Source organism: Rhizopus delemar, genomic scaffold (genome assembly GCF_000149305.1).
Source record: "Rhizopus delemar RA 99-880 supercont3.10 genomic scaffold, whole genome shotgun sequence".
Lineage (NCBI taxonomy): Eukaryota > Fungi > Mucoromycota > Mucoromycetes > Mucorales > Rhizopodaceae > Rhizopus > Rhizopus delemar.
The window spans coordinates 1585462-1600700 of record NW_027137836.1 but is presented as its reverse complement, the minus strand read 5'-3'; the positions used below and the strand labels follow the sequence as shown (position 1 = coordinate 1600700).

The window sequence follows — 15239 nt, the reverse complement described above, 5'->3', positions numbered from 1 at the left end:
AAGTATTTGATGAAGTCTCTGGTATTCCCTTTGCCACTCTTACCAATAGGTATATTTGAATATTAATAAAAAAAAAACGATATCTTTGTCCTTATTTCTTGTGGTTTTAGACTAATCAAAAATAATTGTCTGGATTTATCTAACGACTCTGATGGAAGTGTTTTGTCCTATCTATCCACTGAAAAAGCTGAGACCTTGAAAAATAAATACTTGAAAAACCCGAAGCTTATTAAGCTAGATCATGTGGCAGTAAAAGTTGCAAGAAGCTTACTAAAGGTAATAAACGTACATACTACGTTAACACGCATGTGGCTCTTTAATTTGACAGCTGTACAATTTAGAAAAAAAATCAAGTTGGTAACCTAAAGACCACCTTGCTTTTTCTTGAACAAGCACTTAAAAATCCTGATAATTTTTATATTTTCATGATTTTTCACAAAGTGTAAAATAGCTTATATCAATATAAATACACGTTACCAACAATCATGCTAATTGACATCTATATTTTTTGCTATATAAAGACTAGACATTCATATGTCAGTCCCCGAGTTTTTTAACAATAACGAAATTGTTTGCTGCTCTGAACAAGACTTTATTATCAAGGTTTGGGGCCCTATCCTCTCTGAAATTTTCAAGCAAACAAAGTTGACGCTTCGATGGTAAGTGCATAGTTTATTCAAATATGTTAAAGAAATCATTATTAACATGATATTGTAATCAAAAGGGGCGATACCACCATGGAAAACACAACCGCGCCATTTAAAGTTGACTTGAGGGTGATCTGTACGATCAATGGAGACAGGTATGATGTCGGCTTTGCCGAGTTTGCCAAGAATTTTACTGCTCCAAAAGCGCAAAAAGATCGCGTGAAGTTAATCTTGGAAGGAAAAGAAGCTTTAAATACTGTATTCAAGGTCAATGGAGAACACGTTCCTGATATCGAATTTTATACGCTACAAATCGCTGGTCTGAAAGGACATTTAATTTCTATTACGCTTCAAAGCAATGGTCTTTACACAGCCCAAAACATCAACAACCGAATTCGATTTCCTCTCACCAACAACGACATCTTCGATCAAACAAGCCACTTAATAAAAGCTATTATCAAATGCAAGGTAGTGATGCGAAACACATATGCTGGTTTCAAAAGTAAACTAATTAAACGTTCAATTGTAGGAACAATGTTTGAAGATAAATGATGTCCTGCAAAAGGCGCTTACTATAAAAAATCAACAAAGGCTTTCTTTTGAAACTGTCCTTGATAAATCGGCAAAGAAAAAATACCGATCTCAACCTCTCCCGCTCAGCGTCATTAGAGTACCTCGGTATTGCACTCCTCTTTGGCTTGAAGAAGGATATGAAGATGAATGAGTGCTCTTTGTTTCTTTTTTTATTAATAAATTTATGCACATAATGATTAGGTATAGCAATATTATCTTCATTACCTTTATCTTTGTTTTGAATACACACAGAAAATAACAAGTTACATATAATAATGCTTGATAATATAAGAATTACAAACTATATGTAAATACTTGATAGTCTTTCTCGTTTGCGTTCGTCTAATCAGCGCAGTTCTTTATAAAAAATCTCCAGCTTTTTGTAACCTTTAATGGATTCTTCGAGAGCTAGGTTGGTTATGATTCTTTGGGCTGGAACACCTAAATTCTTCTAAGTCCAAGCCGTTTTTTATTGGCTTTCTTCTACATACGCGAGACTAATAAAATGCGTCTGCTTCCAAGTGTGCTTTGCACGAAAAGTATAACAGTAATGGGCTGTTCGTTGTAGCAGCACTTGTTATACCGATTTTGGTGCATACATAATATGTCAAAATGTACAGCCCTTGGTTGGCCAATCTGTTAATTCAAATTTTGTAACCAACAGTTTCTGAGTGACTCTACTGCTGTATACATACATAGTTCAAATATAACAAGGAAAGATATGTAGAGACAGAAGTAAGAACATTTGAGGCCTATTGAATAGATGTCTTCATAAAAAAGTCGGCTCGAAATAGCCCAATCTCATCCAGTAAGGTAGATTAGCGTATCTAGGTGATGGAGATGCACTGCTTCTTCCCAATCCATAGCATCGCGCCCTTCTTTGTCAACATTTCTCCCCTGGCCATCCTCATAAAAAAATGTGCATTCATTTAGACTTTGTTAGGAAAGAATACGTTATGTATTTTTTGCTGCAAGAAATTCGCCCATTGAGATTTAGAAAACCGCCTTTTGGGAAAATAATAGTCGCCCTTTGGCGTTGCTTTTACTGAATTAAAAGTATACAACAATAAAAGATTTTATTCATGCTGAAAGGGAAGAGGTATTATTAACAAGTAAAGAAGAAGCATCAATAAACTCCCTAATATAAAATGAGTTCACATATAATAATCAACACTCTATTTACCATTCTCCTTCTACAATATCGTTAATCATTTCATACTTTACTATAGCTTTCATAAGGTCATCCAATGCGGATTGAATAGAAGATACACCTTCGTGATCAATAACCGACCAAAGCTGTTCTGAAAGGTATTCTTTTAATTGCCTGCATTCTTCATATGCGTCCTTATTATTTATAAGTAAACAAGCAATAAATTGTATTGATTAGTTACCTTTGCTGTTTCATTCGATTTTATTTGCTGAGGTTCCATCATTCCAAGCATGTGTGTAAGAAATGATGTGGTTCTCTTTGATTTTTCAATAGCTTCTTCAACTGTGAGATTCAATGGTGTAATCTAATAAAAGATCAATATGACTAAATACATTGAATGCATCATATTACATTAGAGACAGTATATCCAGCAACAATACAAGAAGACATTTTAAAGAATAAAGAAAAAAAAAGAAGAAAAAAAAAAGAATCCCTTCTTTTATAAGCCTACACAAAAAAATTCACATGTCAATGCCCTTTTTTTTTAACAAAATACGCCTAAAAAAGGTATATATTCGCAATCGTCACATACTTTACCTGGTGCATAATACGTGATATAATTATGCCATCAAGTTGTTGTATACAAAGAAACATTTGATAAAAATAAGTAAATGTTATTCCAAGCTTTTAAAAAGTAATTCTTGGTAAGGGATTATAGCAGATATAAAATATTGCATGTAATAAAGTTTGGGTCTTTTGATGCTTTCATGCTGTTTTTTAAATTTTTTTTTTCCGCTTTGCTTTATACATAAGAATGACCATCACCGCCGATTCCAGTGGGAACTTGGAAATCAATAAAAAACGTTACAAGCAAAAAGTTGATTCTCTTTTAATAAGTATTCATTTTGTTTTTTGAATCTTTTTCTTTTTGAATAATTCCTAGTTTAAGAAAATAGTATTTATTTCATTACTCAGGTTGTCATATTCGAATACTTCACTAGGTTTGTTATTTTTGTTTTATTAGCACACTTCTTTGAACAGTTTCCCCCTCTCTCCTTTTTCGGCACAATATGCAGCATATCATATACATGAGGGGTGTACAGACATAATTGATTGCAGTGTAGTCGTTAATGATGTGTTGCACATTACTCTGACCGCACACGATAATTTCTTATTTTATGGCAAGTGATGTCTGCTTAATAATATATTAGAATGACTTAAATTTGGGTTTAATACATTGTTTATATGAAAATAGAAGCTTCTGAACTTTATTCTTATACTTGTTTTGTAAACTTTTATTCGGTACATTCATATATTTGTTGTTTGAATTACTTTTCTTTAAAACAAAGAGAGAAGGCTCCTTTAGCGTAAATTCATAAAATAAGAGTGCCCTGAATGTAATTTATCCAATATATGCCACATAGCATGTTATACAATCCTTATTTGATATTCCAAATTCTCACAATTGTATTCATTTAACTTGTAGCATTAAAAATAAAAATCATAGATACTCTCGCATCTTTAGCTGATATTTTACCAGTTATTGTCGAAATCCTTTTTTTAAGAAAAAAAAAGAGAAAAGGAAAGCTTAATCAGTTTATACTTTGAATTCCAAGTTACATCATTTTCTCACAAGCACCATCTTTAAAATGACGTTTCTTTTAAAATACACAAAAAACCAGCCATCTTGAACATATCCTTTGTTGAATTGACACAATTATGAATACTTTTCCACACGTACAAAGGGATGGTCGTTTGTATAACTTAATTTATTCCTTAAAGTAAACATGCGGAGCCTCCTTATTTTACATAAAAGGATGCTTACAAAATTAACAGGTTTCTTGCCTTTTTTTATAACCAAAGAACCTTTAATTTTAGTCTTTTGCATGTCCGTCATTTAAATAAAAAAAAAAATTTCTTAGTCTATTGTTTTTTTCAGTTGCCATTTTACGACTGGCTGTATGATACCAGTTCAAAAGTGGGAAAAAAAAAAAAAATCAAAGAAAACCCAAATTGGGTTTTAAAGACAATCAAGCTTCTCAAAGATTGGGAAGCTTAAAACACAAGTACTAAATATAAATCTACACTGTTACCGGTATATCTTGTATCCTTTTATAAAACTTGAATAAGAAATAGAAATTAAGAGAGAAAAGAGTGGAAGCCATTGGGAAGGGCACTTGATTAACTTTAGACAATTAACAATGGAAGCTAAAAAGTATAATATTAATTAATTATGGCTCTGAAGGGACTGATATGTTGTATAAAACTAAAGCAAGTTCAAAAACACATACTTATAACATAAGTGACAAGAAATTGATGACAACCAAGGGAATGATGGATTGTTGGAGTAACATCAATGTCGACAAGCGTAGAAAGGACTTTTGTGCTTATTGCTTTATAGCATATTCAAGAACAAACTTTGCTGAATTGAATGACTAACAAATAGCAAGTGATATCCTCACTTTAAATACAAGATACTCGACTCCATTTAGCCTTCTTTACGTTTTATTTCTATATTTTTAGAAGCATAGATATCGCTAGTATACTCTAGAAAAAGTCTAAATCTGGAATTCGTCACGGAAAAATAATTGTAGATCTCACTAAAAGAATCAAAAGTATATATTTAATAAACCAAACAAGTCTTTTCCTTCATTTATCTTTAATCTCAAAGCAATTGGTACAATTTAACAATCATCAGGACTAGAAAAGACTGTACAGATTGTCATCAAACAGTCTACAGGAATTGAAATGGTAGCTGACATTCACAACCGTGAAGATATTACAATTCATGTAGATATATCGGATACTAGGTATAGGTTTTACTCTATTCATATTACATCAGGACTTTGGGCCAAAGAAGAAATAGAAAGCTCTATTGGTGTCAAGGAATCAAAGATGATTTAGTTTGTATGTTTATTCCTACAGGAATAAGAAGATTCAATTATCAGAATATTTCCAAACGACCTTGTATAATTACGAATGTAGTTTACAGCTGATAGAAAAGAAGAGGAAATCTGACATTGATAAATCCCTTGAAGCTTTTTTTTTTTTTTTTTTTTTTTTTTTTTTGAATGAGAACAGAAAAGAAAGGGGAGGGTCACTGAATATAGACCATGCCTTATTTTATACCAAAATTACACAAGTTGAATTATTATAGTTATTTGTGTGCATAGATGATAACGCGTATTATTATAAAATAATATGGAGTAACCTCACACTTTATTTAAAAACCTAATAAAGATATTACACAAACTTGGCCGCCTTAAAACACATAATGAGATTGAGCGGAAACGCGTCAATTTATCTCAAAGACCTAGTCATCAAGATACATCGGCTCAGCTCCGTATTTATCGACAATATATCCTTACCCATTTTCGTAAAAAATTGCATACTCATTTTGAAAGTTTGTAAACAGGAAAAAGAGACAAAAAGAAACTATTGATTCCTTTATATAAACATAAAAATGCTAATATAATTACTAAGCGACAAGTAAAGATAAATAAGGAGAATGTGAGCAAAATTTTATTGTTAGATCAAGTGGCTTCATTTTTGGACACAAAGTTTTTTTTTATACTTTTTGAAATGACTGTACAAAGAATAAAAATTAAAGGGACAAATTCCCCTAGCAAAGTGACCAATTTCTTTCTGCTAAATTGTTCTCTTGTTTGGAAGAACCAGTTCCAATCTCCATGGTCGTTTTCTGTTTGTTTGTTCGTAGGTTTAAGGTCTGCTATTAAAAAAGTTTCTTAGGATAACCAACTAAAAATGCGGTATCCGAATAAAATCCTCATACACAAAAAAAGAATAAAGCTTTTTTATTGGTTGGAAAACCTTTTTTTTATCATTCTTATTTTCGCTTTTTTTTTTTCTTTTTTTTTTCTTTTTGTTTCAAAAAAAAAAGAAAATGTCTTACAGAAACAGAGAAGGTGAACCACCTCACCACTTTCGTCCAGAGGTCTTTGAAAGACTGGGTCCAGTTAGCAGACATTATCGTAGACCACCTTCCCCTCCTCCTCCCCTTCCTCCTCCCCATTATTATTACCCACCAAGACCACCCAATGTTGGTCTAAGAATTGCCTCTAGACATCAATATTACTCTGGAAGACATGATCCTCGCCACTATTATTCACAAGAAAAGCACCGATTCAACTTTGTTAAAAGTGACAGGGTTTCCTCTTCCTCATCTACGCCTTCTTCCTCCTCCTCTTCCTCCTCCTCTTCTTCTTCATCCAAGCCTGTCATATCCTTTTTACCAAACAACAGCACCACTAGTTCCTCGAATGACAAATCAAATTCAACCTCGTCCTTACCATCTAAGCATGAAATTAAAGACAGGGATAAAGTGGCAAGAGCCATTCAAATCACAGTGAAAATGGATAAGCCTGATTCAGAAATTGAAAATGAAAAAAGTGAAAGCATCCCTGACCTAGATTCTGGTGCTGCTGCTACTTCATCCACAACTATTTCAAGAAAAGTTAATGTAAGCACAATAAAAGATAATAACAATATCTCTTCAAAAGATAAAAGCAAACAATCCACGGGTGATACAAACAATTATGGTTCAGCAGACGATTTGTCGTCATCCAACAAAAAGAAATCTTTCAAGGTTGTACTCCACAATAGCACCAAATCTTTGTCTCATCCTTCTAATCCTACTGCTAACACTTCCTCTTTTGATAACTCCAAAAAGCTATCAACATCAAGTAAGGATCCAAAACCTCTCACAGTTTCTTCCACCACCCCAAAGCCCACAAAGTCTGAATCCAATCATTTACCAGCTCAACCTCCTACTGAGCCTGCTGCCATGAGAAATAGACATTTAAATATCGAAACAACCAAGACGATAAAAGATCCCAAGCCAGATTCGAATTTTTCTCCTCCTCTTATGGAACCTGCTGTCATGAAAAAAAAGAATGACGTTACCCAGAATGCACTTGCGGGGACTCATTTAAATCATCAACCTGAAACGAAATCGGAAAAGATTAATTCAAATACATCTGTTGCCAAAGCATCTGTCAAAGAAAGCCCCCTCCAAAAGAATGACAAGAAATCTGTAAACGATTTTCCAGTAATAGACACATTGTTGGAAGAGAGAAAAAAATTAGAAAGTAGACTTGAGAAAACGATAGAGGAAAAGATTGCTAATTTGGAACACTTGAAGGCAGTCAAGGAACAATCAGTGCGTGATAAAATCAAGCAAGAAGAACAAGATCCACTCAATTTCATTGCAGATCTAAAGGACTTGATCAAAGTACACATTGAAAAGCGAGACAACTTTGAGAGGCAGTTGAGATCACAGCATGTGGGAGAAAAACAACACTTTTTGAACCAAGAAATTGATTATGAAAAGCAGATGATTAGATTACTTGAGGATCGAGTCGTATTGCAAAATGAGAGGATCAAAAAAATAAAAGAGAAAATGGAGGATGATTTAGAGTTAATTCGATCTACGTTTGATGAGAAAATTAGAGAGACTCGAAAACAGTATGAAGAAGAAAAAGCGCAAATAGCAGCAAAGTTTGAAAAACAAAAGACAGCAGTGGAATTGCAAAACGCAAATCATCCACTAAATACTACAGAAAATGAAAAAGATGCAATTCAAAGTACTTCTGTGACTCATGGCTTGAATCTGACTGCAGCAGTAAATGTAAAAGCAGGAGCAAAAACAAAAATGGTGGTAGCAGCAGAAGAAACGATTCAAATTATTCCCAGCTTGCAAGATGTGTTAGATGAATCACTTTTAAAACCAATACAAGGTAAGGCTAATGAACAAGTACAGGCAGTCATGGAAGATACTGTGATGCAAGATGCTGAAAAAGAAGAACCGTCATTAGAAACGAGTGAACCTGATGTTGAGATGGCAGTGGATGAAAGTAATAATCAGTCCATTGCAATGACCTCAACAACCAAAGATATGAAAGTGATTTCAGCAACTCCAGTTGACACAGTAAACGATTCAGTAACCACAAGCAATCCAACAAACAATGTAAAAGCTACGGCCAGACCAGCAAATGATATAACAGCCACAAGTGATTCAAAAAATGCCCAAATGACAACAATAAATACGAATAATGATTTAAGCAAGGATGATGCTGCTTCATCTAATAACAATAGAAAAAATGACTCATCGTTTCAAAGCAGCACCAATCCAAAAAAAAGAAGAAGAATATTTGCAAACCACCCTGAAGATTCTTTTGCTACTGGTACAGATATCAGTAGAAAAGAACAAAAGCCTCAAAAGACACCAATGCAAAAACCTCAAAATCATCAACCTACCTCAATCTTACAAGGCATTATTACACCTCCAATGTCCAACAGCCCATCCGTTAATCTTTTAGATCGCGAAGCTGGTCTTAAGGAAAAAGAAGATGAAAAATCCACGCGATACCTTTTGCTGCCTATTGATGAGCGCGATGATGTTGTGGTTGATATTTTCACAGACAAGATACCCTCAAAGCGTGCTGCCGAATCGACTCATTCGATGGCTGCTGTATCTATGAGCCAATGCATGCCCATGGTTTCTGATACTGAAGAGAAAGTAGCTCCTGTAAACAATAATGAGAGTCTACAAGTTGTCGACGTGGCTAGTCATAAACAACTTCAAATACAAACACAACCCAACAATATTGATGAATCCAAAGTCTCTAACGAGCCAATTCCAATGCATATTGATGATACAAATCAACCGGTTGAAAAGATATCACAAGCGGAAACAGCTAGTTCAGGCAATGGCAAAAACATACCAAAGGTAAACAGAGATACAGCTGAAATTATTAAAGATTGGAAAGTCGGTATGTCAGCAAATGGCGAAATCTATTATGAACATCGAAAAACAAAAGAAAGAACCACAAAACGACCTACATGATGCTTTTTTACGTTTCATTAATCGCGTTTACCACTTCAACTTTTTATAAAGAAAAAAAAAAATAACATGTAAATCCAAAATTTGGAAACTTTGCTAATGGACGATAAAACCAAGAAAGAAAGAAAAAAATGAGTCCAACTAGATTCCCTCTTGCTGTGTATGTTTACCTTTCAGCTATATAATTCTTTTTCATTATCTTATGTACTTATTTGTTGTATTAACCTCAATAATTCTTAACATCCTATGAGATTGCTTGAAAAATTCTTCAGCTAATAATTTGTGCTGCACATTATACATAGCACAAAGTATTATACGATAAACAGCTCACACAATGTGTACCGTGCCACCTCAGCCTCCAAACTACGTCATTATGCCTCTAAGACGTAGTTTGTATTGAATGAGCACTCTCTTTCATCTTTACAGAATAAAGGGATGCATCGATTGTTTGATTTGTCGTTGGTTTTATTAACAAAGAGATATTAATTTGCCTATTTCACATTGTTTTCAATCATATTGATCAACCAGAGAATAAGACTCTCATTTTGCAATATTGTAAAGACTCACCAGAAATTTTGCTTAATTTAGTTAATTTTATTTTTTGTTATTATCATGAATCATACAGAATCAAGCTACGAGGGATTTTTTTTATATTAAAAAAAAAAAAAAAAAAAAAAAAAAAAAAAAAAATAGTATTTTACGTGACCTGAATAACAGGGATAAAATCCTCAAAGTCCATTTGATTTTGTACAAGTGAAATATTCTTTTTTTGAATATTCAAATGAACCTTCCACGTTGTTGGTCTTTTTCCACTATTATTGATGCCAATTGGTTCAGCAACGTCAATTTTGCCAAGCCATTGCAAACAACTGAATATTTGGTATGACTTGGCTTCAGGCGGTACATTAAGTACATAAAGTTGAACGCTAATCCTTTCTTCGTGTTGCTTGTTGCACATAGCTTGACTGGGTTGTTTATTGAATTTTAATGGTTTGGTTTGTTCGCATCCTTCCTCTTCTTCTTGCTTTACTGTTTTATTAACATGTTGCTTTTCTTCTGAGCTATCAACAACTGTACAATATCCATTAAAACGCTCTTGCATGGGATCTTCCTCCTTAGTTGGTTTGTCTCCTTGAGTTTTTTCTGGCTGGGGTGCTTTGAAAGTCATATTATGTTTTTTTTTTAGGACACCATGCTTTGTCTTAGATGCAGCTTTCTTTACTTTTGGAATAGTAATATGCTCCAATTTAGGCACAGTTTGTTCAATAGACAACTGTTCGACAGAATCGTCTGCCTGTTTAAATAAAGCTTCAAATGTGTATTCAACCCATCTTTTCTTTTCTTCTTCATCACCATCCTCTTCACCAACCCTTCTGTCCTCGCACCATTCATCATCATATTCTTTCTCATCCTGTCCATATAATTCATCATTTTCTACCAAACAACGTTTGACGGAGAGCAATTGAGAAACGACATATATGATATCAGGTACAATATCCTTTGTGATCCCAATCTCCTGTACTATATCCAAAGCATTAATGTCACGCACGTCCTTGACCGCCAACAATTTTTTAACCAGCTTGGTCACCATTCGGTTTTTACTCTTTTCTTCATCTGCTGTCGGATTTAAAAGGGCTGTCTCTTTTTCTGATTGTTTTACTTGCTTGAGGTTTTCTGCTACTCTATTTTGAGCCTGTTTGACAAATTTTTTTTGATTGAAAGTGGATGTGGTGGTTGAAATTGGATCAGAATTTATAGTTGTAGTAGCTGTCATTGAAGTTTTTGACTCAGGAAGACGAAAAGAAATCGTTTCTTTTAAAGGCGGATGATCTTCTTCATGAGGAATAACCAATACAGGGTCAGTAATATTGCGTTTATCTACCTTAATGATAGGTAAAGGAAGGCTATTTGAGGGTATAGTGGATAATGATGGTATACTTTCCACTTGATTTTCGTTGTCAGAAGAGAAAAGTCTTGCTAACCCTTGGACATCAATTGCTTCATTAGTGATGTTGACTTGAGTCGAATCATTAGCGGTTGGCTTAATCTCATTAGCAGCAGCTTCTAGCAAATGCATATTTTTCATGCGTCGCGCACTTTTTCTTTTTTTGCGATGTCCGTTTGATAATTTACGCTTGTAATCGATTGTCTTCTTATCGATAGGTCTAGGCAAGTTAAGACTTTGATCACACACGTATTCAAAAGAATAACCTTGCTCCAATAATTTGGCTGCTCTTGTGAATTCTTTCATAATAATTCCAAGACCAATAGAACTGCAAGTTTTTCTACAAGGAGGTTAACACATAAAAATAGAAAAAGAAAGCAACATACGCGACATTTTTTGTAACCAAAAAAGGATCTTGGATTATAATATCTCGATCATGGCTCTTGGGAGGATAAGATAGTAACCCTTTCTCACCCGAAATGATGGAGATGTGCAAGTTTTCAGGTTGTGAATAATAATGAAAGAAGTCGATCAAGAGACTACCAACCAGAAAGAAATTTGAGCTTTTCCAAACTGTAGGAGTAGTAGACGTATTTGACTTTGGAGGAGTGAACTCATTTGTCATGAGATTTTCAATTGTAACACAATCATGAAAAAGCGTGGTGCATCTCATGATACGTTTATCATGAAAGACAAGTGAAGGGCGTGGTATTTTCGAATTGCATCTTTTGTATACACATGGAATAGGTAGGTTTTGTAAACTGGGTATGACTGGTCCAGTATAATGAACCATCAAAAAGTGCAGCGCCATGATAATATAAGCATAACTACTTAATGTACCACCAGTAGCTACATTAAATTAGTTATTAATAAACTTGTAAAAAAAATGCAATGCCAATAGCGCGTACTATTGTTTATGTCCTTTTGCCTGATAAAATGTTTGATAGCAAATAAAAAAGGAGCCACACGGGTATCCATTTTGATGTATTGATGAATAAGCTTTGTATTTTCAATACCCAAAACATGGTTTGTATTGATATCACAGTGGAGTTGAGTTACAGGGTCCATGAATTTACAAATTGGTACTGTTGCACTACAGATAGGCTCCACTTCTTTCATGCCCATGCTAATCAATATATTAGCTATATCTTGCATGTTATACACCGTTCCATGTAATTGACTCAATTTATTTTTATATTGTCTCAAATCTTGTTCATAGACTGCTTCTGGTACAACAATGCATAAATCAAGATCCGCATCTTTTAAGGCCAACTCGTTTGCCGATGATCTGCGTATTTATGTTGTTCAATGAGTAAGTTTTTTTAGCATTCTCTTTCAATGTTACCCAAATACAGCAATAGATAACCCTAAATGAGGCCAAACTTGATTCAATTTAGCTTGTATTCTATTTTTCAATGATCTTCTTTCATCAATCATAGATTGTTTAGGTCTTAGTTTCTATACAAAGGTCTGTTATTAGAATTTTCTTCTTACTTTATGATACTAACATGATATAAGCACATCAATTCGTCTGTCAACTCCCTTCTACTTCCTACTGGCTGTTTATTCGTGTTAATATCTCGTAAATAAGCCAAATTGTTTTCTTCACTAAAGCACACAAATAAGAGCGTATTGGACGACTTTTGTTCAACTAACTCTGGGAAATATTGATAAAGATAACGAGAATCATTCAGGTAATCTTCCACTGTAATCAACTCGTAGTTCCACTCATGCCATTCACCACATGCAATATGTTGAATAAAGTAGCGAGCATCTATGCTTAGGAAATTCTCGAGTGTTTCATAAAATGATAACAAGTGGTGATAATGACTGCTGTGCTTGGCTAATAAAAAATGCTTCAAGGAGGCAACAGAGACAACGCGTGCAGCTCTTTTTGTAAAGATACCTATGCTATGCTTTACAGTGTAGTATGTGCAATATTTCAAGATCAGTTTTACGTCGGGAGCTACAGTCATATTAAAAAGAAACTCGCACACAAATACACCAACGCAGGCACAATAAAAAAAAAAAAAAAAAAAAAAAAAAAAAAAAAAAAAAAAAAAAAAAAAAAAAAAGGGAAATTGACCTGATTACAAAAGAGTACATGTGACAGTAAGTGTCTGTTCTTCAAATTTAATGCAAAAAAAAAGCAAAAACAACTTAAAATTTAGGAGGATACAAAACTAGATTACAAGTAAGTAAAGAATAAGATGAAATATAGACTATGATTACCTTGATCTTTCTCGTTTAATTATATTAATTTCACGTCTTAATTTATTTATTTCAGTTTCCATGTCATAATCGCGACGTTTTAATAAAGAAATATATTCAACAGCTATAGATTTGACATTAATACACAAACAAGACCAGTGAATCCTTTTCTTACCTTTACTAAGGATCTCCCATTTGCTGGTCTTCATATTTTTCTCAACTGGCAAAGAATCACGAAGTTCATCAAACAAACACTTCATTTCTTTCCGTCTTTTACGTTCAGCCAACTTATGGCTTACTCGAAGTGCCGGACTACGAGAATAGGGTGTCTCCTTTCTCGGCTTTTCTGCATCTTCTGAAATGTGAGGTAAGGAATGACTCACAAGTGGCATGGAGGCTCTTCTGACTGGCATATAAGGTTGTTCATCCACTACCATTTTACGCCTTGTGACATGTTGTTGTCTATCGCCTGAAAATTCCTGACGACCCATCCATGTTGATTGAGGAGGGCTAGGAGGTGCAGAAAATGTGTCATATGTGGGTGACTCTGGAATAGTTGCAGGAAATGTAAATGCTACGAGATAAATGTAAATAAAAGTGTTTTTTTTTTTTTTTTTTTTTTTTTTTTTTTTTTTTTTATTATTATTCTTTCTTTCATACTTTTGCTTTTTGATGGTGTGAGGTTATTGTTTCCATATCTTGGTACAGATCCATAAGAGGTTTCAGCAGTTGCAATAGAGTGCCTTCGTTGAAAAGAGTCATAGAACGGACCTGATGGAAGCGGAAGTGGATGCTTACTACTGCCGTTATTACTACTGTTGTTATTCGATACATTTGTTAAGGAATATCGCCTGTCTAACGAATAAGAAATGCCATCATCGTGATATCTTTGTCTTGAAATTGATGTAGGAGAGGGTGAGCGAGAAGAACAATCGTAATCAGTAGTTGCAGATCCTCTTCGGCTAGGAGTGACTGAATCTGGTAACTGCAAAATTTCTGCAGCAGATGGGCGACGACTTGTGTTGTGAAATACAACAGGATCCGTCAGGGACCCACGTCGAGAGAATGATTCATAAATTGGTTGATGAGAATTTGGTTCCAAAGGAGAGGGCCCTGAAACATATTGCCTTAAGTGAGGTTGAGAGACTGACATATCTGACATTCTATGCCGAATATAATCATCGGAAGTTTCCAGAGAAGAAGCTAAGGGTGGTATGGACGATAAACTCTTTATGGAAGGAAGACTAGGTATGTCTAAGCTAATTGATTAGTCACTGAGTTGATACATAGCATATAAGAGAGTACCCTTATTGTTGCATATGATCATATTATCATCAATCATCATTCTGTCCTGAGTATTTTCTTCTTGTTTGGTCCTTTTTTGTGGTCTTAATGGATGATAGGTTTCTGTATTCACTGTTTCCATAACAAAATAAAAATATATAAAAGAAAAAATAACAAATATAAAAAAAGAGGTTTATTTATTAAAGAAGAAGAAGAAGAAGAAAAAAAAGAATGCAAAAAGAGAAAAAGAAAAACTTTTTAAGGGTTGGGTTGAAAGCTTTTTTTATGTTACAAAGGAGAAATAGGTACTTGTGAGATTTGTTCCAAGTATCTGGGACAATTACTTGCTTTTGCTATTACCCCTTTTTTTTGTTTATTGTTCTCCTCTTTTCACCCTTTTATATACAAATACGTGCATTTATTGTTGAATAAAAGCATTTTGTTTACTAGAAACATGCCACTCCCTCCCCTTATACATAAAATAAAATCTCCTTTGTAATTCCCTCTTTTTTTTTTCATTGTTTATACAATGAAGTGCACATTCCCTCAAAATTTGCTTCTCTTTAT

General features: G+C 34.0%; 5 protein-coding genes across 5 annotated transcripts; 2 read left to right on the top strand and 3 right to left on the bottom strand.

Annotated features, from left to right (window-relative positions):
- Nucleotides 1-534: 534 nt before the first annotated feature.
- On the top strand, nucleotides 535-1199 carry RO3G_12566 (uncharacterized protein; the record flags this gene model as incomplete). Its single annotated transcript, XM_067667150.1, has 2 exons — nucleotides 535-659; nucleotides 725-1199. 2 exons carry the CDS (start codon nucleotides 535-537, stop codon nucleotides 1197-1199), a joined length of 600 nt encoding a protein of 199 aa, XP_067523251.1.
- Nucleotides 1200-2300: 1101 nt separating this feature from the next.
- Nucleotides 2301-2820, bottom strand: RO3G_12565 (uncharacterized protein; the record flags this gene model as incomplete). Its single annotated transcript, XM_067667149.1, has 4 exons — nucleotides 2301-2358; nucleotides 2404-2564; nucleotides 2612-2734; nucleotides 2782-2820. The coding sequence occupies 4 exons, from the start codon at nucleotides 2818-2820 to the stop codon at nucleotides 2301-2303; spliced, it is 381 nt and encodes a 126-aa protein (XP_067523250.1).
- A 3454-nt stretch (nucleotides 2821-6274) lies between these two features.
- On the top strand, nucleotides 6275-9235 carry RO3G_12564 (uncharacterized protein; the record flags this gene model as incomplete). The annotated part of the gene is made up of 1 exon (XM_067667148.1): nucleotides 6275-9235. The coding sequence occupies one exon, from the start codon at nucleotides 6275-6277 to the stop codon at nucleotides 9233-9235; it is 2961 nt and encodes a 986-aa protein (XP_067523249.1).
- Nucleotides 9236-9929: 694 nt separating this feature from the next.
- RO3G_12563 (uncharacterized protein) lies at nucleotides 9930-12302 on the bottom strand (the record flags this gene model as incomplete). Its single annotated transcript, XM_067667147.1, has 4 exons — nucleotides 9930-11296; nucleotides 11366-11517; nucleotides 11564-12026; nucleotides 12194-12302. The coding sequence occupies 4 exons, from the start codon at nucleotides 12300-12302 to the stop codon at nucleotides 9930-9932; spliced, it is 2091 nt and encodes a 696-aa protein (XP_067523248.1).
- A 1042-nt stretch (nucleotides 12303-13344) lies between these two features.
- Nucleotides 13345-14550, bottom strand: RO3G_12562 (uncharacterized protein; the record flags this gene model as incomplete). The annotated part of the gene is made up of 4 exons (XM_067667146.1): nucleotides 13345-13360; nucleotides 13410-13512; nucleotides 13564-13962; nucleotides 14049-14550. The coding sequence occupies 4 exons, from the start codon at nucleotides 14548-14550 to the stop codon at nucleotides 13345-13347; spliced, it is 1020 nt and encodes a 339-aa protein (XP_067523247.1).
- Nucleotides 14551-15239: the final 689 nt, after the last annotated feature.